The following is a 25508-nucleotide window of genomic DNA, read 5'->3' as shown; positions in this document are numbered from 1 at the left end:
CCTACATTCGTGAAAAGCCACCACGCGAAAACCTCTTCAACCCCCAACCGGTTCCCATGTGCGTCACAGCGCTTGGGAAAGTGCCCGAAACCGGGCTAACGTTCGGTTTCGACCGCAATGTGTGGAAATTCGTAAGTGCCACTCTCGTCCTGCATTAACAGGACGTCTTTCGGCACCATTGCGGTAATCTGTTTCTGTTCATTTCCCTCGCAAACCACGGTGTACACTTAAAAGAGAGAAAGAGAGAGAGAGAGAGAGAGAGAGAGAGAGAGAGCTTTACACATCGCGGCTGGAAACGGCGTGGATACACACACCGGAAGTGAATCAAATTAGTTGGAAATCCACAACCACGGTAGGCTTGACTGCTCTGTTTCCATACCATTAAAGATCCGCTTGCCATCGCCCAAATCGGGGCGATTTTGCGCAACTTCACAAAGTACCTGTAGTACCATTCGCTGGAGAACAGCACTCGGAAAAGCGAGCTCACGAAACGTCGAATGAAAAGCGAAGTTTTCCACGCGGAACGCACATCGAGCGTTTCCGTCGCAGACGTTTACACTGGTAAAACAACTCCTCCGGTCGGTGGCTTGTTTAATAAGGGTAGCTTCCAACACCCAACCGCTCGGGTGCCGATTTTCCGCGGTCCGCAACCGTCCAGGGCCTTTCCCTCGCGCTTTTCTCGGCTAATCATGAGCCAGCAAACGCGATGCTTCACCGTTGTGCAAATCCAGCTTAATTCCATTAAACTTTCAGTTTACCGGATAATTAAGATTGATTAAGCTCCCCGAGGAGGAGTTGCGCACACCGCGAGCTCAGGGTTGTCTTCATTCTCAGGGCCTTCACCGTGCTTCTCTCCATCCGGCAGCTGGCTGCAGCTTAAATTTAACGTTTGTCTTTAACAAGCTGAAAGGGGGGTTTTCCACGACGGTGGTTGATAAATAACTCTCCAGGCTCATGGATACCGTCTGGACGGACGCACTGTAATCAGCTGGTACGCAAACGGAGGAACGTGCGGGAAAATGGTGATGTCGCTCAAGGTTACGGACTACCCCGAGAGACACCTTTAACCGGCATGCTGAAGCACGTGCGTGTACACGCGCTCCATCGAACGTCCTCCCAGATGAAACTCGATCCCAGATGGGTATCAATAATATCGTACCACTGGATGGCAACCGCCGCTAAAGCGCTTTCGAAGGTTCCGCTCAGGTTGCGTGACAAAGCGAACGCTCGCTTTATACCCGCACGTCAGCAAGGATCAACGGAATTTTCCCGCTTCCTGGAACACCACGGGGTTTTCACGTTGTTCGCAAAAAGCTCCGAATCAAAGGCGGCCAATCCAATCTGACGTCGGTTCAAATTAGAGCGTTTCGGGTGTGTTCAATTTCGAGTGTGCTCGTGTGAGGACGAACCCGTGCGGGCGCCTCCCTTTCCCGTAAGCCTTCACTGTAAGGACACCGCAACCTCCCCCCCCCCGGGGGAAAACGCGCTGAGCTTTCGTTTCCTGTGCCGCACAGGTTTGCTTCATTATTGCTCTCCTGGCGAGGAGGAAACAAAAACCCAACCCCCTCGATTGAATGTAATTTCCCACCCAGGATGAGAGCATCCTTTTTGTTTCCCTTCCAGCTCACCCCCCCCCTCTCCTCCCCAGGGGGGCACGTGTGGGTCTCGAGAAGCGAAAATAGTTCCTCGACGCCTCAACAACTCGGATACTCCACGTGGCAGGGGTTGAGATATTAAATAAAGCATGTCCCGGTCACGCCCTGGCCAAAAGGGGCCGCCAAATCCCATTACCGCCGGTGCGTTGGGCTACGAAAAGAAGAAGAAGAAGAAGAGGAAGAGGAAGAAAAAACGTGCCCAGCAAATTGCTCGAGTGCAACCCTCGTGATGGGGATGAGGCGTTTACTTAACGTCCACGTTTCACGTCGAGTTTGATCGGATTTAGTAATTACACCGTCATCGCGCGCATTGCCACGCTGAGCGTGCGGGCGTCGTAAAGCTGTCCCACAATCCAAACAGTGTCTCCTGCGCCCACAAAGAGCCGCCTCGAACGCCTCAGTTATAGTTGCGCAGTGTCAACACGCCACGGGTCTGCTTTGGTCAGGCTTTATTTACCGAAAGGAGTCCTGCCAGGCGAGTGCGGCGCTGGATGCAGATGCTACAGACAGGCTTGAGGGTGAGCCGGTGACATTCGAGAATTGCCCTTGCTTTATGACGACATCCACCCGGTGAGGATGTGAGTTCGAGTGGCACACTACAGAGGGCGCTTTTTACGAACCACGTTCTCAGAAGTTGCGTGTACTGAAATATCTCGAACCGGGTGACGGTACTGTGCGCGTTGGCCTGCTGAGAAACGGAATCAATTTTCCTGTACCCTTTCCCCCCTCCCCTCCCCTCCCTTCTGTCCTTCTCTACCCCCCCCCCCCCCCCCGAAACAACCTCGAGTCGGTGGCGATTCCGGAAAGCCGATTGCAAAATGGAAACCATCCCGAAGCGGTTCGGTAGCGGCTAAAGCACACCAGACCCGTGTTGATTGATTGCATCGGGCCATTTTCGCCGTACCGGTGGATTCCATCCCGGTGATCGAAAATAAAGGCGAACAAATTGTATTGACACCAGACATGCTAAATGGATTACCGGAGCGCTTGGCGTAACGCATTACGGACCGGGATCAATCATTGATGGTGTGGAAAAGGGGGGGGGGGAGGGTGGGAGAGGACGGCGTGGTGGCGATGTGTGAGTGGGTAGCTTTATCCTTTGTGGTGCACCTCGGCCCATTTGCCTACACCGGGATAATTATGCAAAATATTTCATAGCAAAAAAAAGAACATACAAAACTCACCACCCACCGAAAAATGGATGCGGTTTCATTAGCGGGTTGTGCGTGGGAATTGCCGCCCCTCTTCCCATGCATCCGTGGGAGTGTCCGTGTCCGTTCACATGAAAAACACGTGATACACCACGCGGTTCCATCGCGGCATGAAACTGGTGCCACGTGAAAAACGCACATCAAAGCGATTGAAGTAAGCGGCACACAAACAACACCGAAACGAACTATAAACGCTTTTTTTTTATTCGCTTCGCCTGATGGATGCGTTCCCGGGAAATGATAACGTGGCAGCATTTTTGCAAAGTCCTTAATTGCGCTTGAAAATAAAAAAAATCCCTAGATCAGGAGTTTGTTGATACGATTTCGCAGGAAAACCAACCCAACCGATTGGGACGCGTCCTGCCACGCAATTCACCTACCTCTACCTTCCCCCCCCCTCTCTCTCTCTTTCTCACCCACCAGATAACGGACAACAGAAATCATTTTCGAGAAAAAAAGGGTCCCTCTCGATCCGCCCGCAACTCCTTTGGACCGGTCCATTATTGATTAAATCCCGCTGAATAGAGCCATCCGTTTCGGATGTAGCCGTCTTCCATCAGCTGATTGATTGATGGATCCGTGGAGCCCGATCCGTCTCATGGCGTGCCACACGAGCCGAGCGAACGTTGCTTTCGCTTTTTCGTTCTGCGTGACTTTTCCTGGGGAGTAGAGAGAAAAAAAAACATTTCACGCCGGCTTGTGTTCTTTCCAGCTTTTTGCACACATTTAGAGAAGGTAAGGACGGTGATTTGGTGGTAGGGTTGAGGGGAAGAGGCACAATTGTTGGATTAAAAATAAGTGCATAAATTTATATCCGCACAATAACTGCAGTCAAATGAACGTTTATCTCTCGAGCAACAGAGCAATAAAAAAAAACACCAACGCACATAATGCGATCTCATGCTGCTTTCGGGCAAAAGTCGAGGCCCCATTTATGGTGCCGGATTGTTTGCTTTTCCGCTCGATGGTCGCATGTTTACGCTTTCCACGCCACTTTTCCGACCATAAAAAGTGCCGATCGTCGCTAATCAACCTAATGATAGCAAAACGGTGCATAAACCACATCCCTAGGGGGCGGGGTGATGATGGTGGTGACTAGAAAGGAAGCGCGGGGGGGGAATCATAATAAAAGATAATGCGATCATGAATCCCGATCGGGAAAATAAATAATACCCGGTATGAAGGCGAATAAATAAACACGTAAACGGTGCTTCATGGGAGTGTGGAAAGGAGCGTGGATGAAAACACAAAATGTAGCGCAAAAACCCACCATCCACCAGGATGGTTGCAGCTGTGAAGAAAAGAGGGAGAGAAAAAAAAAGAGAAACAAAACGCCAACCCCTAAACCACGCTTCAACCCACCGCAGCACTTAGCACCCGGGAAATGGGAGGAATTATACGTATACTTGCACCAAACTAGGGACCGGGGGTGGTGGGTAAGGAGAGAGCGGGGTGGAAAATACCCTAAGACAAGATACCGAGCCAACCTTCGATATTCTTCGCACGTATGCGACCGCGGGATCGACACGCCGTCAGCTCATGTTTGTGGGATTTTATTTTCCTTTTTTTTCGTTTTTGTTTTTTTGGCGTCTCGCTTTCGAACTCCGATCTCCGTCGCGAAGGGCAAGAGCTTCGGAGTGTGTGTGTGTGAGAGAGAGAGAGAGAGAGATAGAGAGAATGGAGAGAAAAAAAACGAAAAGCACACATTCAGCCGCACCATCGACCACGGCTCGATGAAGCCGATAAACATGTCATCAGCGAAATCGTCCCTTTCGTCCGTGCCTCGTGGATCGCCCTTTGGCACCTTTATCGCCCTTCGCAAGCCGGAAACCGGCCCTTAGCGTGCAGCTATTTGCTGGCGGCGCTCACCAACCAGAAAGGTGTCACGACGGCCGCCGGCGGGGGCGCATAATTTAAGGGCGCGTGGGGCTGCGGAATTAAATTCGACGTCGTTTCCGTGCCGTATCGATAGCGTCCGGGGCACGTGCACAACCACCCTGTGTGGGGGATATTTTCCGCCACGCGACAGGGTGAGGGGTGGACAAAACTAGGGCGGAAAAAAGCAGGGAGGAAAGCCCATCCGGCACAGTGTCGATTGGTGATAATGCGCTGGGCAGCTGGGAAAGTGAATAAATCATCATCTCGTAACAGGGTGGTCCACCTGGTGGTGGTTGGATTCAATTTCCGGTGTTATTAAGCGGACCGAGTAGTGAGGAGCCTGCGTGACCACATCCTCGAAGGTCTACCTTCATGCTTATTGCTCTTTACTTGTGTTTTTGCTTTCACTTTGCTTGATGCATGTTTATAATTGATTGGTTTGTCAATCCATCCGTGAAGTGCGTCCAAAAAAAAAGGCACACAAAGCCCTTAAAGGTGGCAGAGGGCTCTCATTTTACCCACCAAACGCAGGCGGGTGGAAATATTAAACTAGAAACAATAGCAAACGAGTGGGAGGAAATAAAGCGTCAATCGCTGCAACACGGAACGTCAATTATGCGCCAGAAGCCGGGAAGTAGCCCACGAGAAACAATGGAAACATCAAACAAAGAAGCAACAAAAATGAAGTGCCCATTCAGTAGGGGAGTGGAAAATGTACGGACACAAAGGTGCGCCAGAAGGAGCAAAAAAGATAGAGAATAGAGGGCTCCAAGCACCCCTAGGCTGTAGGGATGTAATCGAACGTTCACCTCAGCCCCTAAAGGACTTTCCCGGAGCGGGTCGGAAAAGCACTGGCGCTGACGTATTTTCCTTTCGAAACCGAGGTGCTTTTGGCGTACGTTGCAAACTTCTGCTCGCTCAGGAATAGGAAGTGGAAAGCTTATTTGCTTGCGGGCAACCTTAGCCAGCAGAATTTCCACACCATCGGGCTGTGGTGCGGTGAAAATGTGCCGAAAATGTTTACAGCGACACCGAGCGCTGGTGGCGTTTGCTGCGCAAGGGAAAATAATAAGAAAGCCCCGACTTTTTCCGGGAGGGCTTCCTTTTTTTTCTGCCTTCGCTAACGAAGCCAATCAGCGAACCGAAAAACCTCCGGGAAAACGCACGAAAAGCGAGTGCGCCCGCGTGGAAGGGGTGGGAAAAGTGCAAGCCACTGACATGCCTGGCTGAGAGCGTGTTATCCTTTGATGTGTGTGTGTGTGTGCCTCTGTGTGTTTGTGTTGTACCCAACAAAAAAAGGGAAAAACAGTGAACGTATTGTTTCATGGCGCGCGCGACCGCCGTAGCATAAACCGTGGCACGTTATTTCGCATCAAATCACGCCCCGGGAAAGCCGGAAAAGCGGATCCACCCTGTGCCGCGTAGGCTGCAAGCCGGGAAAATCCAAAAGGGAGGCATGTTTCGCGTGCACATGGCTATTGGGAATTGAATTTCTGGTTCAATTCTAATGCCGTTGGGTTCGCGTTTTCCACCAAGCCGGAAAAGGCCGTCCTTGTAACGGCTTCGCTGGCATTTTCCGAAGAATGCCCATCCTCCAAGCGTGGCGCAAGTGGGTTTTTCCTCTCTGAAAGAGATGTAGAAAAAAGAAGTAAAAAGATGAATAAAGCAAGGTTGGGAAACATTTTCTATTTGTTTCCAAACACAATGGTATCATTATTTAATCCCAAAAGGCTCGATGTGTCAGCCTTCTTCCGCGAAAGATTGATTGAGCTTCATAAAAATCAGAGTCGAGAGAAAATCAAATAGAAACTTCATTTTTGATGCTTTCACCAGCGGCGAATTTGCGTTAAATGCTCGTGCAGTTCGAAAAAGCGAGCTTTCGCGAGTGCGAGTTTTTCGCAGTTGTGTGAACTTTGGGTATGAATCGGTTCCAGATTCCCGTGGGTGAGATCCAAGGGGTGCTTTTCCATCGCAACCCTAAGTCACCGATGTATGTATGGGAAAGCCAAACTGCATTACAAGCAGCAAGCAAGCAGGCAGCAAAAAACGAACGATCTCGCCCTTTTTAGTTCGCTTTTTCACATTATATTTGTTTCCAGCATTTTTCATTTCGCCACCATCCTTTTGCAAAGGCAACAAAGGATCTTTCCTTGTCGAAATTCCTGCTTGTGTTGGGGCTTTTTCCTTCCTCTCCATCTCTATAGCTACTCCTTTCCCGTTGTGCTTCCTTCTGGCTTCTGACTTCAACGAAGGCACGAAATCGCACCCCACCAAAGGCACGAGCAGGACAAACTGCCTAGCTACGGAGCGGGTGGGTGGATAAATCCAGGAAATGCCAGCGGCTATTTTTCCCCCACATCGAATGCAACCGAAACCGGGCTTTCGAGCATCCTTGGAGCCCTTTGCCCTTTGCGGTGGTCCACGTTTGCTGAGATGGATGCCAGCAAAATGTAACATGAAGGTAGCCAGCAAAATGTAACAACACCGCGTTACGTCACGGGATCATTTTTCCATTCAACAACAAAAAATAACGGCCAGTCCGAGAACGGTGGGCGACGAAGTGAAATAATAATGATAATAAAAGCGACGCAACCAGCGGCGTATAATTAAGTAAGCCCACCTTGCCCATCTCCGTAATTGAACGCTCGAGCGAAACCGGCGGAAGTGAATAAAATGAGCACACACAAAAAAAAATGAAGAAAAACTAGGAGCAAAATCACGCACCGATCAACGGGCCCGTAAAAAGTAATGAATAAATGGCGGACATCCGCGCAAAAATGGATGAGCTTATTTAATGCCTCCTGGGGGTGGAAAGCAACGAGCCCTAGTGACACTTCACCGGACGAAAGCGAAAGCGACGACTGGAAAAACCCGGCCACCGAGGGGAGAGAGAAAAAAAAACCGCGCCACATTTTTATTGACGAACAAAACGAAATCAAAAAAGGACGAGCAGACGTTCAATATTTTCAATTCAATGCTCGCACCCCCGCCCTTTCTCCGGATGCCGAGTGAATGTGGCAAATAGAAGTAGATCTGTGCCAGTCCTTTTTTTGCGAGTGTGCGTGTGTGTGTGAGGCCAAGGGTCGCATTTTCGAGCCACCATTTGGAGCGGAGGTTTGCTCCGATTCATCTGAAATTAATAAATGACCATTTGCGAAGAATCTCGTGCCGTACCTCGCGGGGAGTGGGGGTGTGGAAAAATGCGACAAGGCGGGGGGGCGAGAGGTAAAGGAAAACAAATCGCGAAAAGCTCCCGGGCGCGTCCGGCCGAGGGTCGGGAGAAGTTTTAATGAATATTATTACTACCGTCCGGCCGCTGGCTCGGGGGAAGCAGCGGGAAGCGAGACGAAGGGTGGAAGGAAATGAAAAGCGAGCGGAGGCGGCACGGTGGCGGACGTTAATAACGATGGTGATAAAATTGGAGAACACTCCTCGCGAGCTCATTTTTAATGCGGAATATTTCACCACCCAGCACGGGTGTGGGAGAGGGGGTAAGGGTCGGGTGGTCGGGTGGGGTTTGAAAACGGCACGACTCGAGAGATTCAATTCTCCTGGTGGGGTGGGGGTTGGGAAAATGCCGTGGGGTAATGTGCCAAATTTGTCGCAACGGAAACAGCAACAGAGAGAGAGAGATAAAAAAAAAGCCCGAACGCGCTCGTGAATAGATTAATTGAGTTCATGTCCGGTACTTCTGGTGTTCCGCACGTGTGCAGTACACGCCAGGGTCAGGGGAGGGGTAGGGACTTTTCGCAACATCGGACCAATTTTCGTTGCGCTCGGAAAAATTCGACGAAAAGCGCTGCAAAAACCCAGCACCAACGCCAAAGTTGTGTCGTTTTTCTTTCATTCTTTTTTTTTTATTTTTAAATAATTACATACCGACCGGGCAGCTCGCGGAACTTCTGCTCAGAATCTACTGCCAGAGCGAGTGGTGCGTCCACCCTGTGGCGTACCGGTTCCCGGTACAGGTACCTTGCGGGTAGCAGCAGTACTTTGGCTGATTACGCAGAAGACCACCCGTCGGTTTCCGCGTAGCCATCAATCTGTTTATTGATGTAGCGCATTTTGGGCAATAGGGATGGGAACTCTGAGGAGGCGGGGAGGGTGAAAAGGACATCCCTGGAAAAGCGCTTCCACGCGCACCGCAAGGAAGTGTTTCTACGCATCCGAACGAGGCCACTGTGTGCCACGGCAACCACAAAACGGGACGTTTCCGGACGTCCAGGACCTGCGCCACTTCAAAGTGGAAAAGCTCAGCCTGCAAACAAACTCCCAAACCAGTCAGCCCTCGGCAGGATGTGGACGTTCACTGGAGGAGTCGCCATGGTGCCTCGATGGTTCGAATTCGGGAGGGCTTCAGAACTCTCTGCTGCAGGACTTGCAGGACTTCTTTGGGGTGCGTTTGAACAGTGGCCAGATATGGTCGTTGGCCGGTGCTTGACCTCACAGGGGTTGCTCTCAGCGGTGGGTGAAAATTAATTACGGCCTGATCGGTCCCATCTGACCTGGTAGCGGTCACTTGTCCTGTGGGTGTTAACCTTGTGCATCTTTCCCAAGGTCAACGCGCCGGATAATCCACAAAGTGGTTGTCTGAAGGTAAATGAGACTACAAAACACACACGCTTTTCACCGGTGAAGGTCCTGCTGTCTCAGGATGTTCTTAAGTGTCCTGAAATAGAAGAAGGTCCTGCTGAACTTGCATCGCTTAAGGACTAATAGAGCACGTGAACTAGAGCCCGTTACCTTACGGTTTCCCCGATCATGGCGCCCTTCAATGGCTTCTCGGCTATTTTTTAAGGGACCCACATTCGATCATTTCCTTGCCACCATTGTGGAAAATCGGAGGTGCTAGGTACCCGACGGTGAGCCACGTGGAAAGACTCAAGCGACCGTTACGTAAGCACCCCCCGGGAGCGTTGCCGTCGTCGCTGTGGGGAAAGGGCGCTGCATGACCACGATGTCAGAAGTTTTTCCGAATTTCCCACCTTCATCCCTTGGAGCGCACCCCTCACATTGAAGCTAGTACGGTGGTGGGTATTTTGGAGCCCAGTTATGCAAATGTCAGCCAAACCGGGCTGGACATCGCCCGTCGAGTAGCTATTTAGGTGAAGCAGAACTGGTGGGAACTTTTGGCCTTCATCGTTCAACCCCCCCCCCCCCCCCTTCCTGTTCTGCTGCTGCACAAACCAACCCCATCCCTGAATGCTTCCTTCGGTATTATGTGTAGCAGGGAAATTTGGAATTATTCATGGAAATAAAATTATACCCAAAGAGGTGGTCTGCGGGAAACGAGCGGGTGGTGCCATGTAAATCATCCCGACACGGCATTCCCTGGAGTCGGATGGGGGGGGGCCGGGTGAAAGGGGTAGGTGAAGTGTATGGGCGGAACCTTTCCCAATCTCGTGCGAACCATCAACACTTCTTAAGGAGCGGCAATTTCAGCCGCTTGCAACCCGAAATAGTACCTCCTGGTAGGGTGGGTTGGCGTTTTGAGATCCTTGTCCTTTTTTTTCTGACTTCCCTTACCCTTCACTCCCACACCAACGCCCTTCGTCCTCGTCCTTCTCCCCGCCTAACAAGACCCTTTTTCGAGTTTGGTGGCATTTAAATGTGGGAAAAGATTCGCATTCCAGTGGCCATGCGTGTGCCGGTGTTCTAAATTCCTGGAAAGAGACCAAAAAAACGCACACAAACACACGCACTCACCCAACACGGCCCGTCGACGGGGTGACGTAGGCAACTAATTTCGTAGCCCTTCAGAAGCGCGTGTGAAGGGTGCAACTCCGCAACTCGGCACCCCTTTTCACGCCTGTCAGCCACCAACCAAGGGTGGGGTATTTTTTTTTTTGGGAAGGTTATTAATTTTTGCCCAACACAAACCACAAGTCGCACTAGCGCTGAGCTAAACCAACGCATCTGGAAAGATTGAAAGTATAACTACTGCAACTGACGCACGACTCCGAACATGCCCCTAGAGAGGTTCCGAATCCGTCTCATTTGCTGTTTAATCCTTTTTTGCATGATTTTAAATCTTGTTTCTTTCTTCCAGACCCAACAAAAAGCGGAATGACTAGTTCTAAACCTAGTAATTCACAGAGACGTTTGTTACTTATTGATAACTGCGTTTTGCTGTACGCAATAGTCGTGTAATATATGGAATCAGTGGAGCTGTCACGGGTATGATCGTCCAGGCGATCTTTGGAAACCTAGAACAGTTTTCCCATACTGGAGTGTTGGAGACTTTAAAGCCTTACCTTGGGTAGGGGGACACTCAAAGCACTTGAATAGAAACACGAAGCGTTAAGTTTGCTTATCGAACAGTGTCTCTGTCCACTCTTCAGATTTCTGTTTATTTATACTCAATTACAGTTTTTGCTATATCCGAATTGTTAAATAAAAATGTTTTTTGTTGATGGTTAGATGTTTTGATATAACCAGCTTGTTTAATAAACTTAGTGAATTCTGTATCAAAATAATATAAATGTTTTGGTTCGACGGTTCCGAGGCGCTTATATATGGTTATATAAATGCTTATATATGGTGTCGCTTTACATTTGTGCATTGATCATCTATTTTTGCATTCTTTGCTTGAATGTGGGGCACGGCGTGTTTGCGAAGTGGGTCAAGCATAACATCTTGCGTACCAAGCATTTTTAAAGGAATTTCCACATAATGATACGATTCAAGCGTTTTTTGCTCATACGTCATAGCCACGGTTGCACCGGCTCTAATTCTTCACGTTCTACGTTTGTGATGAATTTTTGGCTTTCTTAACGTGCATTCGTATTTCTGTTTGGTCATAAGTTTGGTACGCAACGTGTTAATGTGCTTCAGTAGTGTAACAGTCTTCAATAAGGTAAAGTGTTTAGCAGGCATGCGACAGCCGCTTAAAGAGTTGCCAACAAAACAAATTTACAGTACACGGGTTCTGCGTACCTTTTTTTGTTAACTTAATATTATGATGGAAATTTCCATCACCATGCAAAGAAGGGTTAAAATAAACGGTTAGAATTGCGCACGGAATTATAAATGATGAATACCACCTAACGGCGGTGCTCGATAGCCAAAGCATCGGTATCGAATCTTGTCTGAACCCCCCCGTACGCAGGACTGACTATCGAGCTACGAGTAATTAAATAAGTCATGAAAGCCTTGGCTAAGCTTAGCAAGGTAGGCCATGTCAGAACGACGTGCTCAAATGTGACCGGGCCAGTAAAGAAGAACACCACCTAAGGATATGTCGTTTATGAGCTATATGCCAAACGATCTTATCTGTATTAAACTCATTATGTTCTCTCAATAATTACTATAATAAACTCATACAATATAAGAAATAAAAACAGAGGCAACTGAAAACTCGTAGCGTACAGTTTGATCAGAACGATGATCGCCATCCTTCAGCATAAATCAATAACCTATCCATAAACCGGTAAAACAAGCAACAAGTTTGTAACATATACCAATTCAGGAACCGGTTAAACAAGCTGTGTTGTATACGCAGAAGTTTAATTGCAACACCAATGCCTACGATTCTCATAAAAAGTGGGGGACACACATACATGGATACGTTTATCCCTTCTTCTCAATCGAAAGTGAATAACGGCAAATTTTCCAGTAGACTATGTAACCTACTTTTGGATGACGGTAAAAAACGCTGGATTTTGAAAATGAAATTTGAAATATTTCAAGCAGCGTAAAATATATGAACCAACAGAAATACGAATGAGCACAAAGAAAGTCAAGAGTTTATCACAGCCCTTGAACGTGAAACAAAAAACATGCTTCAAAAAACGCTTTCAACGGTCGCAAAGCGCAGATGATAGGCTGCGCGTGATGAGCAAACGATCAAGTGAGCATGGTGAGATGAGCGATGAGAGTGCAAGATCGCGCTCACATCCGGTGAGAAACTGAGTGCCCTACAGCATCTTATTTTCTCTCATACGTACGATCTGTGACGCATTCTCTCTCTCTCTCTCTCTCTCTCTCTCTCTCTCTCTCTCTCTCTCTGATGGTAAGGCTTTGCGAAAAATCTGATACGAAATAATCGGTTCGCGTTGTTGCACATGTTTTCGCACAGCCAAACTCAAAATGGCAACAGCGCGCATGGCCGCTTGTTTACTTCCACTTATCGCCTCCCCAGAACACCTGCACTTCCACACGTGAAGCGTGCGAAATGCGGCTGAGTCAAGTTTTTTTTAACGACACAACCCGGGCGACAGAACAGGCGCGGAATTTAAAATCTGTATGCGGTAGTATTAATTATCTTTTACTTTTCGAGTGCAATAAAACTAACACTGGGTTTTTTTGTCTTTTTAAGACCCACCACGACGATCGCATTGCATCTTGCGTCTGGGTGCGCATACGTAAGCTTGTGCAACCGTCGCACTCGGTGGTGTGTGCGTGTGTGTATCCGAGCCATCGTCGAACCGAGGCGTCGTAAAAAATGTGCGCTTCCACGCTTTAGTATCGGATAATCTGCGCAGTCCGAACACAATCGGTCGGACGAAATCGATCACATTCGCATGAGTTGTTAGAGCGAGCTCGGAAGGGTCATAAATGACCAGAGCACCGCATATGAAACGAGGACACGGGATGGACGGCTAAAGATTCGGATAATTGAAAAAAAGAGGAGTCTGCGTCCGGCCAGCCAAGATGAAATGAAGAACAATGCCTACACCGTTTGTTTGTGCGCATTATAATTCTGCTGTAATTTCGTCTGCCTGACCGTGAGACGCATTCCATGGAATGTGCATCCGTTCGAGCGATTTTCTTCACATAAAAAATGCCCTCCAGTTTAAGTCTTGCAGTGAAACATGAGAAAACAAGTTAGTTTGATGCAAATACCAACACCGGCAACGTTAGCAATTATTAGACAGGAGATTTGATAGCCGAAAGCGTAAGCGCGCTGTGTAAAGATTATAATTATGGGTTGTAATTTTTGCTGAAAATTTAACGAACGCCTAACTATCGGGCTAAATTGGAAAATTTAAAAGACCAAAAATCCATTCAACGAGATAGATGTTTGACTCGTATGATGGCCATGAGATATTTTTAAGAACGACAAGAAGTAGAAGTAGAAGAAAAAGAAGGCAAATCTCAAATATCGAAGGTGAATCTTCCAAGGGTGTATTCCGCCCTTGGCGCAAAACCATCCGGCAGCGTGCTTTTCAACTCCAACCGTTGTACTTTCTTGCGCAACGAGAAATGCACTCGTCGGGGAAATGATTTGAATATTGAATTCTCAAGCACACAACACCTCCCATCGGCCGCATTAACCACGCCAAAGTTTCGCCGTGGCTTGATAAATTTCGTCATAAAATACCATTTGGTAAGTTAGCGAAATACATCCCACCAGAGAGCGAGGGCTTCATATGCGTATGAAAAATTGCGTTAAAATGTCTACCGTCTCGGCAATTGCATTACAAGCGGAGAGCTGGGGGGGGAAGGGGGTTGCCCGTGCGAGGTCACACGGAGGAGAAAGCTACCCTCTAGCCACCCTTACGAGGGCTCGTCCCCTTTAATGCCAACCTCATAAATAGCGGCCCGGTAAAGTTCACCAAACGAAGGACGATACAAGAAGAGAGAGAGAGAAAGAGGCAAAGAGGGAAAGAAGGAGAGAAAGAGAGAGAGAGAGGGGGAGAGCAAAAAAAAGGCAACCAACATAATCCCATACTCCACACCGGTACGGACGGGAAAGCGCGTCAGTGGGGTGGGAAAACTTTTTGCTTTAATCTTGCCTGCTTAGCGGGAAAATGTTTCCTCGCTACCATTTGGCTACCAGTGGTGGTAAGGACTGAAGCACGGGTGGGAAGAGGGAGTGGGGGAGTGCGTACACGAACACGCGATAACTTCGGCGTTGACGGTGCCCGGGAAAACGGCGAAAAGTCCCACGAGCCGGGGCGAAATTCCATTGAGTGATGGCTTCACATTCTAATACCCAGCCCCCAGCACGCTCTTCGCTCGGTGGACGATTGATTGCGTGGTTTGGGGAGAGGAGAGGGCTTTCGTGAAGAAATCAACTCCTGTCTGTGGGCCACCCCCAAAAGGCTCACGTGAGGTGTAGCAAAAAAAAAAAAAAGAACACCCCAGGACTCGCGCACGGAAACCGTACATGTTTGCGGACGTTTGCTTTTCCCTTTTTTTTTTCTTTTGCTTTCTCCACCCCCTAAAGGGCGCCCGCCACGTTCAGTCGCTTCCCCTTCCCTCCCTCTCACGTCACCCTGTCCATATTTGCGTCCTTTTGGTTGCTTTTTTTCGGGCGTCCTTGCGATCCATGCCCCCGGGGGCGGTTTGCGTGATGATTACTTTCATTCATTAAATCATTTATTGTGCAGAAAAACTTGTTTCGTGAAAAGAGATAGAAAGAGAGAGAAAGAGAGAGAGAAAGGAAACACGCTCGTGGCTCGAGGACTGATGCGGTGAGGGCTGGTGTTATTAAATTAGTTTTCATAATACGTGGCACGATGGCGCAACGAAATAATGTAGCGCGAAAAAAGGCAATAACCGGTTTCGAGGATGTCGTGCAAATCGTTGCCGTCGGGCTTCTGCGTAACCAACATCGACCTTGCGTGTGGATTTGTGAAAATGTGTGTGTGTGTTTGTTGGCTAGTTTGCTCGATTGGTCCCGGTTGGTTTTCGCGCTTCCTCGAATTATTGCGATGTTAATCCTCAGTCAGCGGTGGATAATCTCATCGCTTTCGATCGAGCGATTGTCATTCATTGAAAATAGACCGTAGCGGTTGCCGTGACGGTCGACAGCTGATGAAGCGCTGCACATACAAAAGTGCGATCATTTTGTATTTGTTTGGTGGAAACCCGTCAAAAGGAAAAGTCACCCATAGCGGCCAGGACAAAACATCGATACGATACGGAGAAACCCATTCTATCGAGAGAAAAAAAAAGATAAACGTGCCACAAAATGGCCCCCGGGATATAATCCTTTCCGTCGCAACTCCCAACGCAAGGGCGCTATTTTGAGGGAGGTGGAAAGGGAAACCACCCCACCGAAACCGCGTCCATAACAAAACGCGTCCACGTTAAGAAGCGATTCTCGGCACGTGCTGTGGAATTTTGGGGCTACAGGTGCGCCAAAAGCAACCCCCGTAAAACACCCCCACGGGGCTCGTGGTGTGGAATATTTGATGTGATTTTGGAGGGTGTCCTTTATCTTCCCTCTCACTCTCTCTCTCTCTTACACACACAATCGAGAGGCCTAACTCTCGTTTTGTAACGATCCTTTACAGCCTACCCATGGACCAGGCGGAGGCACCCTTCGTTGTGTACTTCATTATGAATTCTTTCGTGCCGGGTTTTTCACACTTTTCTACCCGTGCACCTGTGATGCTGAAAACCCGTGAAAGTGACGCTGTAATGGCACACCAGTAGGAGCTTAATGGATGGAGCTTTCCCTCAGTACGTGTGCCGGTGGCTGTGGTTGCACAATGTTTAAATTTATTGGTCAATATTTTCTTTACGATCGCACATGCGGCCGGATTCGGTCCGCAAAAAAAAAACACAAGCGATCGAACACGTCCCATCGAGCACACGCGTCTCCGATTGCTTCTTCTTCGCGGGTGCAATGACGCATGAGGGTTGCTGTCACAAAAATGTATTACTGCCACCCAACCACCGTGGTGACTTTTCGGCTGGGTCCCTTTCGATGCCTTCGTGTGGCGCATCAAGTGCCGCTGCAGCTCCGGGTTTTGGGGGGTTGTTTTTCCCGACGGCAAGCGATTTTCCGGGGGCAGCTTGCTGGGGCGCCCTAAAGGGACCTATAAAAGTGATATATGTCTATTCAGCCCACCCAAAGCCCACCGGAAGCCCACCGGAAGCAGCCACCCGGCCGGTGGGTGGTATCGATCGATTTACAATCACACCGGCTGCTCGTCTCGTGCTTATCTTCCGCTTCGTTAGGCGCGATGAATGCCGCCAGCATCGCTTCGGGTCTTCGAGCTTTTACTGATGTGATCGCTGATTTGCTGCCATTTACTAGCCAGCTTCAGCCGGGATTGGGGGGGGGGAAAAGGAGAATGAAAAAAAAGATGAGCAACCCACCCACCCACCCATATGCGAGTTGATCCGAGGGTGCGATGGGCCGATGGTTTATGAGTCGTCGAAAATTTATTTATCGCCTCCCAGCGGTGCCTTTTCGGTGGTGCGTCAGCGAAAATCGTGCCTATTCCCACTGCTCGAGGAAAATCGACCGCCATTCATAAGTTTTCCCAGCCCCCCGGGGTGGTCACGTTCGAGGGGCTTTTCTTCTTGTGATGGTGCGAGATGATCGAGGATTGTCGCTAAAACTAGTTAATACCTGCCCATCAACGACCGGAAAATAAGGACACGCAGAAAATAAAAAAGAATACCGAACACCGACCGAGCGGTGACGTTGAGCTATTGCTCGTGGATGATGGGTCGGAAAATGGATGGAAATGATTCATTAAATCCACCCACCCATCCTCGGTGCCTTGCTGCGGTCCGTGCCACTTCCGGTGTAGCCGCTTTTCCCATTCGCAAAACGCTTTTTCTCGCGATTCTCAACATCAAGCTCATTATTCTCAATTAACTCAAGCCTAAGGGAGAGTCGCGTGAGGGCATGGCAAGACGTTCGATTGAGCAAAAGCACTCTTATTGACTTTCAGTTTTTAATCCCACCCACCCGAAAACGTTCACCCGCGTTGCAGGGCTAATGAGATGTCGTTTAAGACTCGTTTTGTTGGTCCGTTTGCGCCCACTCACACAAATCGGGCGGCAAATCGGACCAGTTTGCAGCCTTCCTCACTTTGTTTCTCGCTCCAGATGCTGCGAAAATTATAGCGCGTTAAACCGCGCACGTCAACCACCGCAGCTGCCGCATGGAAAAAAAAACGGCTTCGAGCGGGAAAAACGGCTGATCGCTATTCGCGTAAAAAAAAACTGAAGCAAAATCTCCCACCGCACGACACGTGAATTGATTCCGAACGATGGCTCTGGGAAAAGTCACCGACCAACGGGGTTAAACGGAACGCATCACCCTGCGGATCCCTAACGGTGGCCTAGCAGATGCACCATGAATAATACATTTCCCTCTCGGTGGAAAAGCTCGCTCGGCACCCTTCGGTATGTGCCTGTAAGGGGGGGTTGTGAAGAGGAAGGAAAGAAAATCTAACCTTGCGTCGAATCTGACGTGAGTAATGGCCCTTCGCTTGGAATCGTTCCGGTATTATGTCCCAGAAAGCATGCAATACCTCACAACAGCCTGGAGTTCGATTTCCAAATCACAGGGAGAAGGGGTGGGCACATCCTTGGGGGGGGGGGGGGTTGGGTGACGAAAACGGTGGTGGGTGTATGCAGGAATCCACCATGACTCATCGGTTCGCTTCCGGGAAGGTGTTTGAAATTCTCGCTCGTTTTCCACCCCAAAGTCCGGGAGAATGCGACGAGATAGCGAGCACGCGCTGGAGTTTGCAAAACTTTTGCTTCAAGCTCAAGGTTATCATCTTTTCTGTCGTTTGCGTTTCCTTTCAGATGAGTCGCTCACGTGTAATGTGTGCGATCGGGCCTTCCGCTGCCGTCGTCAGCTGGCATCACATCAGCAGAAGAAGCGTCACTTTGGGTAAGTTATTTTAGGGGTTGGGGGTTTTCGAGATCGCGAATCTTCGCAGCTCGTCACATACTTCAACTCCTCATAGCACTTCCTGCGTTTCGCACAACCCCAGATACAAGATCAAGCTCCGTTCCCGCTCCACATCCTGAAACGCTCCGCTCAAACTCGCTGTCATGTGAAACGCTCAATATTACCCAAGCGTCCGCAGGTCTCGAAGCGTGTTTCTTTTTTCACTGACACTCCACCACTCTGGTGACCCAAGATCAACCCTCCGGCACATTTTACGATCACACGCGCACCCCGGGAGGGTGCCTGAACACGCTCAAACCCGCTCAGCCCGCTGGGGACGCAATAAACCCGGTCCACCTCAGAATCTCAACCGTCCGGAATGCGTCGCTCGTAGCTCAATATCGATACGCCGGTCGAATGAGCGAGAAAAAAAAATCTCAATGTCACGCGAAATGCACAACCCTCCACCGAGGAGGGTAGTAACGGATACCAGCCCTTGAACGACAACAGAAAAAGGGCCACCCCACCCTTAAAGCGTCTGGATATTGCCAGCTTCCGACTGGTGGATGGCTTTAAGCGGCGTCGTTTTTCACGGTTCCTTGCGCCGAGTCCTTATTGGAGGCCTATGAGGGCCTATGAGGCCTATGAGCCGTTTGAAGTGGTGGAAGTAATCACAATCACAAACACACTGAAAGGGCCCGCCTGAGTAAACGAAATCGACGAATCGTCAGCTTCCCACGAATCCACTTGCTGCCGGTGCGAAGCATAATAAAGCATTTTAAATTACTGTTTTAAATTAGTAATCAGACAGATAAGAATCTCTCTCTCTCTCTCTCTCTCTCTCTCTCTCTCTCTCAAGCACACACTCACACACCCTCTACCTTCTCCGCACCAAGCCCTTAAGGGCGGCAAGTTCATCAACTCGTCTCAAGCCCAACCAAGCCAACCCCTCAGCAACCTAACCCGATGATTAAATTCAACTTCAAACGAATGCGCAAGTGCCCATGCCTCCTTTATTCCTTTCTTTTTTGCACCCGTATTCGCCACCTTCGCTCTGCCCCGTTCCCCACCTCCTGCTAATTGGAGATGCACCACCTTCGCCCCGCACGACGCGTTGCCAAGGAAAAACGCGCATCAAAGAGAAATCTCGACCCGAAAGCAAAAAGCGACGATAATAAAATACCTTCCTTAAGCTGTTCAAGGTTTAACCCAAAGGGGGAGAAGGTGGGTTTCTCTTTTCTTCTTTCCTGTTTCACTCTCGCACCGATGTGATGGTGGAAGGGTTTTGCGTAAAAAATAAAATGCCACAAACCAGGTAAGAGCCCCTGGAACGAATCTCGGGGGATGCGTTTTTTGTGCATGCATGGGCATACAAATGGGCCCGAGAGTGTGCTTTCTTTAAAGTCCTTTGGGTTGCACGCCGTCACAGTCGGAAGGTGTTCGAACAAATGTATTGCTAAAAGAAAAGCAACGAATGAAGGACGACACCGAAAAGACGCCAGAGCAGATGGATTGTGGGGTAGAGTTCTGGCAATTACTTTCACAAGTCTCGGTGCTTTGCCGTCAATCGTCCCACGTATGCGCTTTGCAAAGGATCCAGTTACAATGTCCGGTGTTCTAACTAATGAACCACACGTTCGTTTGCTATTCGTTCGGGTGGTGATGGAAAAGGCAACAAGTTACCAGCAAGCTTGCAGTATAATTAAGCAGACGTAATTGTCTTCTCGGGCTGCTGCGGGAAATGGAGACACGCTTACACGCTTGTGCTCGGTGGCACAAAAGCTAACAATTTGTTCGCCGGCAAACCGTAGCACAAAGCACGCACGCGTTTCTATGGGGGTTGAGAAAACAAATAACAAATAAGGAAAAAAGTAACACAACAGCAAACCCCAGGCCGGCCTCGGATCGGAGTCACAAACGGTTTCATTAGAAACCGTTGGTTTTTCCTCCCTTTTTTTTTGGTGTGGAATTTTTCCCACCCAGTTTTCCCACAAGCAACACCCCCCCCCAAGCTAACCCAATCGGGCCACACTGTGCGTGTGGCGGTTTCGTTCCGGAAATCAATTCACTTCGTATGCTCCAAACGAAACGCCAACCCAACGTCATCGGTGCCATTTTGTGAGCCATTTTCCCGACCCACCCGAACGGGCGCCATTCGATTAACATAGCCCCACGCACTGGGCCCCCGAAAAAACGGTAATGAGGGTTACTTATCGCTCACGCCGGTACGCGCCGGTACGAATTTCGACCCTCGCGTCCTGGCGTCCGGTTCGGTTCGTTGTGCCTGTCCTGTTAGCGCAACCCAGGGTGATTAGTTGGCGCCGTCCGGACCGCCCTACGCCCTGTCGAAGCTCTAGGGAGTAGTCTCATACCCAGCATCGGGCGTTATTGTCGGGACGAACACCCGGGAAAACTGTGCCGTGGTCTAGCGAAGCGTCGACGTGGAAAACCGTGTGTCTCCGTTCGAACGGATCGAACGGTTCGAGTTGGAATTTGGGGACGTTTTTACGGCCAGGGGTGTAGAGATGTACCAGAGGCCCTTCTACCCAGGCTAGCATCTCTATTCACCCCACTTTGATGATTTCGACCTGCAGCAGATCGAGCCCCAAACGATGCCGCGACACCGGAATAATGAGGCATGAGGGGTTCGTTTCATGACCTTCCCGCCCAAAACAAGAGGGGTGGGTTTTTCCGTGCGAATAGAGCAACCCCCAAAAAGCACACGACCCGGCTACGTAAATACAGCGTCAAGCGTCTGGCAAACAGCTCGTCCTGGCGAGAGCGCCATTTTGAAGCTTCCCATCGGTCACCCGGAGCGTGCATTAGCTCAATTAAGCTGCAGTTGTTATAATGACATCAAAATCCTACTGCCACACAACGTGCTGGACGCCGGTCCGTAAGCCCAACAGGTCTCGTGGGAAAACACACACACACACACAAACACAGCATTTAGCTGCCGGTGGCAGGATCGCGATACGATGAAGAGCCGCCATTTTGCGTCCATTTTGAAGCACGATGAGTGCCATTGTCGAACGGTTTGGTTGGTCTTTTCCCACACACACACACACACACACAGAGGAGGGAAAATTTTCCCGGGACTAGATTATCATTTATGTGAGCCAATTATAATTAGCACTCTCCAAAAAAAAAAAGGGACCATCCATAATTTCGCCAGGATAAGCATCTTCGCCCTATTTAACACAACCCTTCTTCGGACAGGCGCAGATGGGCGCTGTCGCAATCAGCCTAAGAGTGAAAGATATGTTAATCGCACCCTCCACCCTAGCTGGATGCTCCTTTCGAGGTTTTTTTTTTAAGGACGAGAAAAGAGACATCCCGCCCATCCCGAAACGCTGTTTGAGCTAAGGCTTCGAGCGGATTAGCCTGGAGCTCTCAATCAACCTAATTACTGGAACCCTCGTGGAGAACCCTACGCCGGACCTACGCCAACAAGCGGCCCTTCTGTCCTTCTTAACTTTTGCGCCCGCTCGCTTCTGCATTCTGTGCGTGCTCCAAAAGGGCACATCCTTGTCCTATAATTCAACTCGCCTAATCTGGCGCTTCTTGTGGTGCGTTTTCATCGCGCGCGAATGATGCTTTTGGTTTCTTTTCAGGACTTGCGACCGAGCTTGTTTGCTTTGGAGTTAAATTAATGTAATGAATTTTGACGTGAGCACGGTCGGGCGTAAAAACTTCGTGCCGTTTCTTTGAGGGGAAAAAAAAGGAAGAGCGTGACACAAAATGTCACCACCAACGAGAAGTCGCCGACGGGATACGTTTAATTGGTCATTTTTGGGAGCACTTTTGTGCCTTGAACCGGTTACAAAACAAACTGGTCGAACTGGCGCACGAAAGAAGGACTCATTTTGGAGCTTCCGGGTTGTTCGTCCTTTGGATGCTGGAGCTGGCCAATAAAGCGGCTTCGCGTGTCTGCCAAAACAAAGTTTCCGCGCGGGAGCAACCGATCGAAGTATCATTTAACGCTTCGTCGGTTACTCGCAGACCTACCGGCCATTCCGCATCCTTGCCTCCTTGCCGTCCTTGCGGGTTTTAGCCCGTTTTCGAGCTCCTGGTCGAACAGTGGCGTCATTTCAGTTCATTCTCTTCGCAGCAGGCAGCAACAGCGATCAAAGCGGAACCGGCAGGATAAGCGCCGTCTAGGGGTAAGGGGGATTGGGGGGTGTGGAAGGATGCTAAAAACTTCACCAACCCCTCGCAGGATCGTGCCTCTATTTCCCTACGCTGGTCACGCTCGGAAGCGCTCGAAAGCCGCGAGGACGCACTGTGGCCGTTGTGGCGTTGAGATCCTTGGCTTGGATCCGTGGGTTTAGTTGAGGGGGAAACTAAGAGCGGAAAGGAATTTACACACACGCACACACACACACACCTACAGAGCAGTGATTTGTTAGCTTCGCTTGAGTGAGCAAAACAAAAAAGCATACACACACACGCACGGTGAAACACGAGTCAAACGCAAATTGCAACCCCTTTTGCAACCTCTTTTTGCAACCCGCTTTGCTGCTTGGTTCCGGTCGAGTTCCGCAACCCTTAAAGCTTGCATACGTGGGTGGGAAAACCGAGCCACGAGGCGTATGCGCTCCCTGGAGCGGGAAAATGCGGATGTGGCGTCGTTTTTGGTTCACCAACGCTCGCATCCAACGTCCGAGCGGCTTAGAGCAATGGACAACAGCGTTTGGAAAATTCCGGCTTTCAAGTTGTCTGAACTCAAACTACCTGACGCAAGCGGGAGCTTGTTTGGGAAGAAAAGCCAACTGGGGTTGGGTGTAGTCCGAGCCAATTTTGGTTTTGTTATTTGCTCGCTTTTCATCTGAACTATTGCTTGTTTAGATAGCTTTAGTTTTTGAAATATTGAGCAATTGATAGCCAGATTTAACCAACGAAATTGAAGAGCGTATTTTACCCACGTTAGAGTCAAACATTCGTCCAAATAGGTTGTGGAGACTCAAATTGATCGACTCTTTATCTACGCCCTCATCGCTGGCAAGCTTTTCTCTGCGCTCGGTAATTGTTATTCATTTTTAAAAGAACCTTTTTCCAACCACAACGGTTGCATACCACAATGCATTTTGCACCCACACTCAATCAATGTAATTAATCTTCCCCATTTCGCTGCTGTTGTTGCGATTTTCTGTGGCCAGGGAAGCCGTTGTTTCGTTGTTTTCCCATTAATTTGCTGGGATAAACGGGTAACCTTTTGCTGCTGGCCGGGAAATGGACGCAAACCGCCTGTTGCGGCAGCCATCAGCTGGAAAAGCCTCCCACAGCCTACAATGGGCGCACTTTGGTTCAGAGGTAGACGAAAAGGGGGAAATGGTCCACTTCAGGCTGCAATGAGCCATAAACTATTGGACAGTAGATGCGTTTATTTATAATATATAGAATAATTAGTTCATTTGCCACTAGATTGCAGAGATTTAAAGCAACTGAGTAAAACAAGTTGTTCTAAGCTCTATAATAATGTAGCTCCCTAAGTTCAATTTTGAAAATCCATAATATATGAGTAATTTTATTCAATTAAAATGAGTTTCAAATGACGATAATAACGATAATATTTTTGATAATATACGTTCAAACATGTTTGATGAAAATTATTCATAACCGAATGACTCAGGGTCAACAAGGCCAATTATAAAACGAGGTGCTTACTTTTGGGCATGGATTCGCTTGAGCATAGACAGAAAAAGGCCAAATGTATATTCTTATTTTAATTATTAAACGACCACTTCGATGGCCCTCTATCTTAAGTAAATCAATCTTACGGCTCCTAGCAGATCATTGAAACCCAGACAGTTGCTGGCAGTTGACTTCTGGGGTAGAGAGTACGGCACTATGGACCCTATGGTTTAAATGGCTTAGGACTTTAATTATATGTGTCATCGACTTCAACTATTCAATGTTTAGTGTCAAAATGCATCTACGTGCCCTTTATGGCTTATGATTTATGTGCTTGATAATTATTTGCGTCTGTCTACTTTGCGTCATGTTTATTATGCATTATTTTGTTAAGCGTACTTTGCTTGATCTTTCTTGTACGCCTCTTTTGCTAGAAGACTTAATAATAAATAAATAAATAAATATTATTTTGCATAAATATTGTCGAGTATATGAAACAAATAAGTAAAAACAAGCTACAGTAATAATGTTACATTTAATTGCGGATGCTATGAGCTTTTTTCATGAGAAACCATCAGAATGGAATTGGAGAAAAAATTATATTATAAAACTAGCTGATTTATCCGTTTTCATTCGGGTTGACATAGTTTAAGGGAAATGCTGTTAATTGTATTCTATTTGCTAAATTCCATTCAATTCATTCTTTCTATTTGCTCAATTTCTAGCTTCATTTTTTAGGTTTTCTATTTCGTTTAATCCATCTTTCTCTGTCGCTTTTGAAACAGCTTATACAATTGAATAATCCTTGCCTTCTCAAACTATTCTGAACTCTCTTTTCAACACATCTACAATTTGACCAATTTTAGATATCAGACTTCCTTTTTCTAAACCAAATATCATATCAACGAAACAATTTTACATCAAATCATCTTTTCTCGCGCTGTTTCACAACTGCCATTTCTCTACACATCCTTCGTTTCGTATGATCAAACCGTCCTTCCAATGATCCTTCCAAAAATTTTTCTTCGTAATCTTTGACTTCTTTCGCGTTATGGAATGAGTAAAACCTCTTGCTTATGCCTGTTTTTTTTTTCAAACATCCACCCTTTGAAACCCCTTTGCATATTCCTCTTTTGCCCTTTCAATTACTCTTATTTCGTCGCTTACGCTGCTTTTCAATAATTTTCCGTTATTCTCTGTTTTTCATCTTCATTGTTGTTCGCTTTCAAAACGTCATTCCGAGTTCTTAATCATTACTCGCTGCAATCGAAATTTAAATTTTTTACACCAATCACCATTAAAACACAACACCACTCAACACAATAATTAAAAATGGAATCTTACTGAATAAGTGCATAGCGTTATTATTTTTTATCTATTAAGCGATAATTTTTACATTTATATTTTATAATACGTCGAGAGTTGAATTTACGTCGAGAGTTGAATTTACGTCGAGAGAGATAAGTTGAATTTCTTTGTGTAGTATAGTATCTAAACCAATTGACGAAAAGAGAAAAGTTGCAGGAAACTGAGCTGTTT

General features: G+C 48.2%; 1 protein-coding gene across 1 annotated transcript in view; it reads left to right on the top strand.

The window, feature by feature from the left end:
- Window positions 1-25508, top strand: part of LOC128728698 (uncharacterized) — a 68606-nt gene that overhangs the window by 34824 nt on the left and 8274 nt on the right. The window contains exon 3 of the mRNA XM_053822332.1: window positions 18248-18335. Coding sequence (XP_053678307.1) covers window positions 18248-18335 — 88 coding nt within the window. The remainder of the gene's footprint in view (window positions 1-18247; window positions 18336-25508) is intronic.

This window comes from Anopheles nili, chromosome X, assembly GCF_943737925.1.
Source record: "Anopheles nili chromosome X, idAnoNiliSN_F5_01, whole genome shotgun sequence".
NCBI classification, from domain to species: Eukaryota; Metazoa; Arthropoda; class Insecta; order Diptera; family Culicidae; genus Anopheles; species Anopheles nili.
Note: the sequence above shows the minus strand (reverse complement) of the source record. Positions and strands in the feature narration are given on the sequence as shown.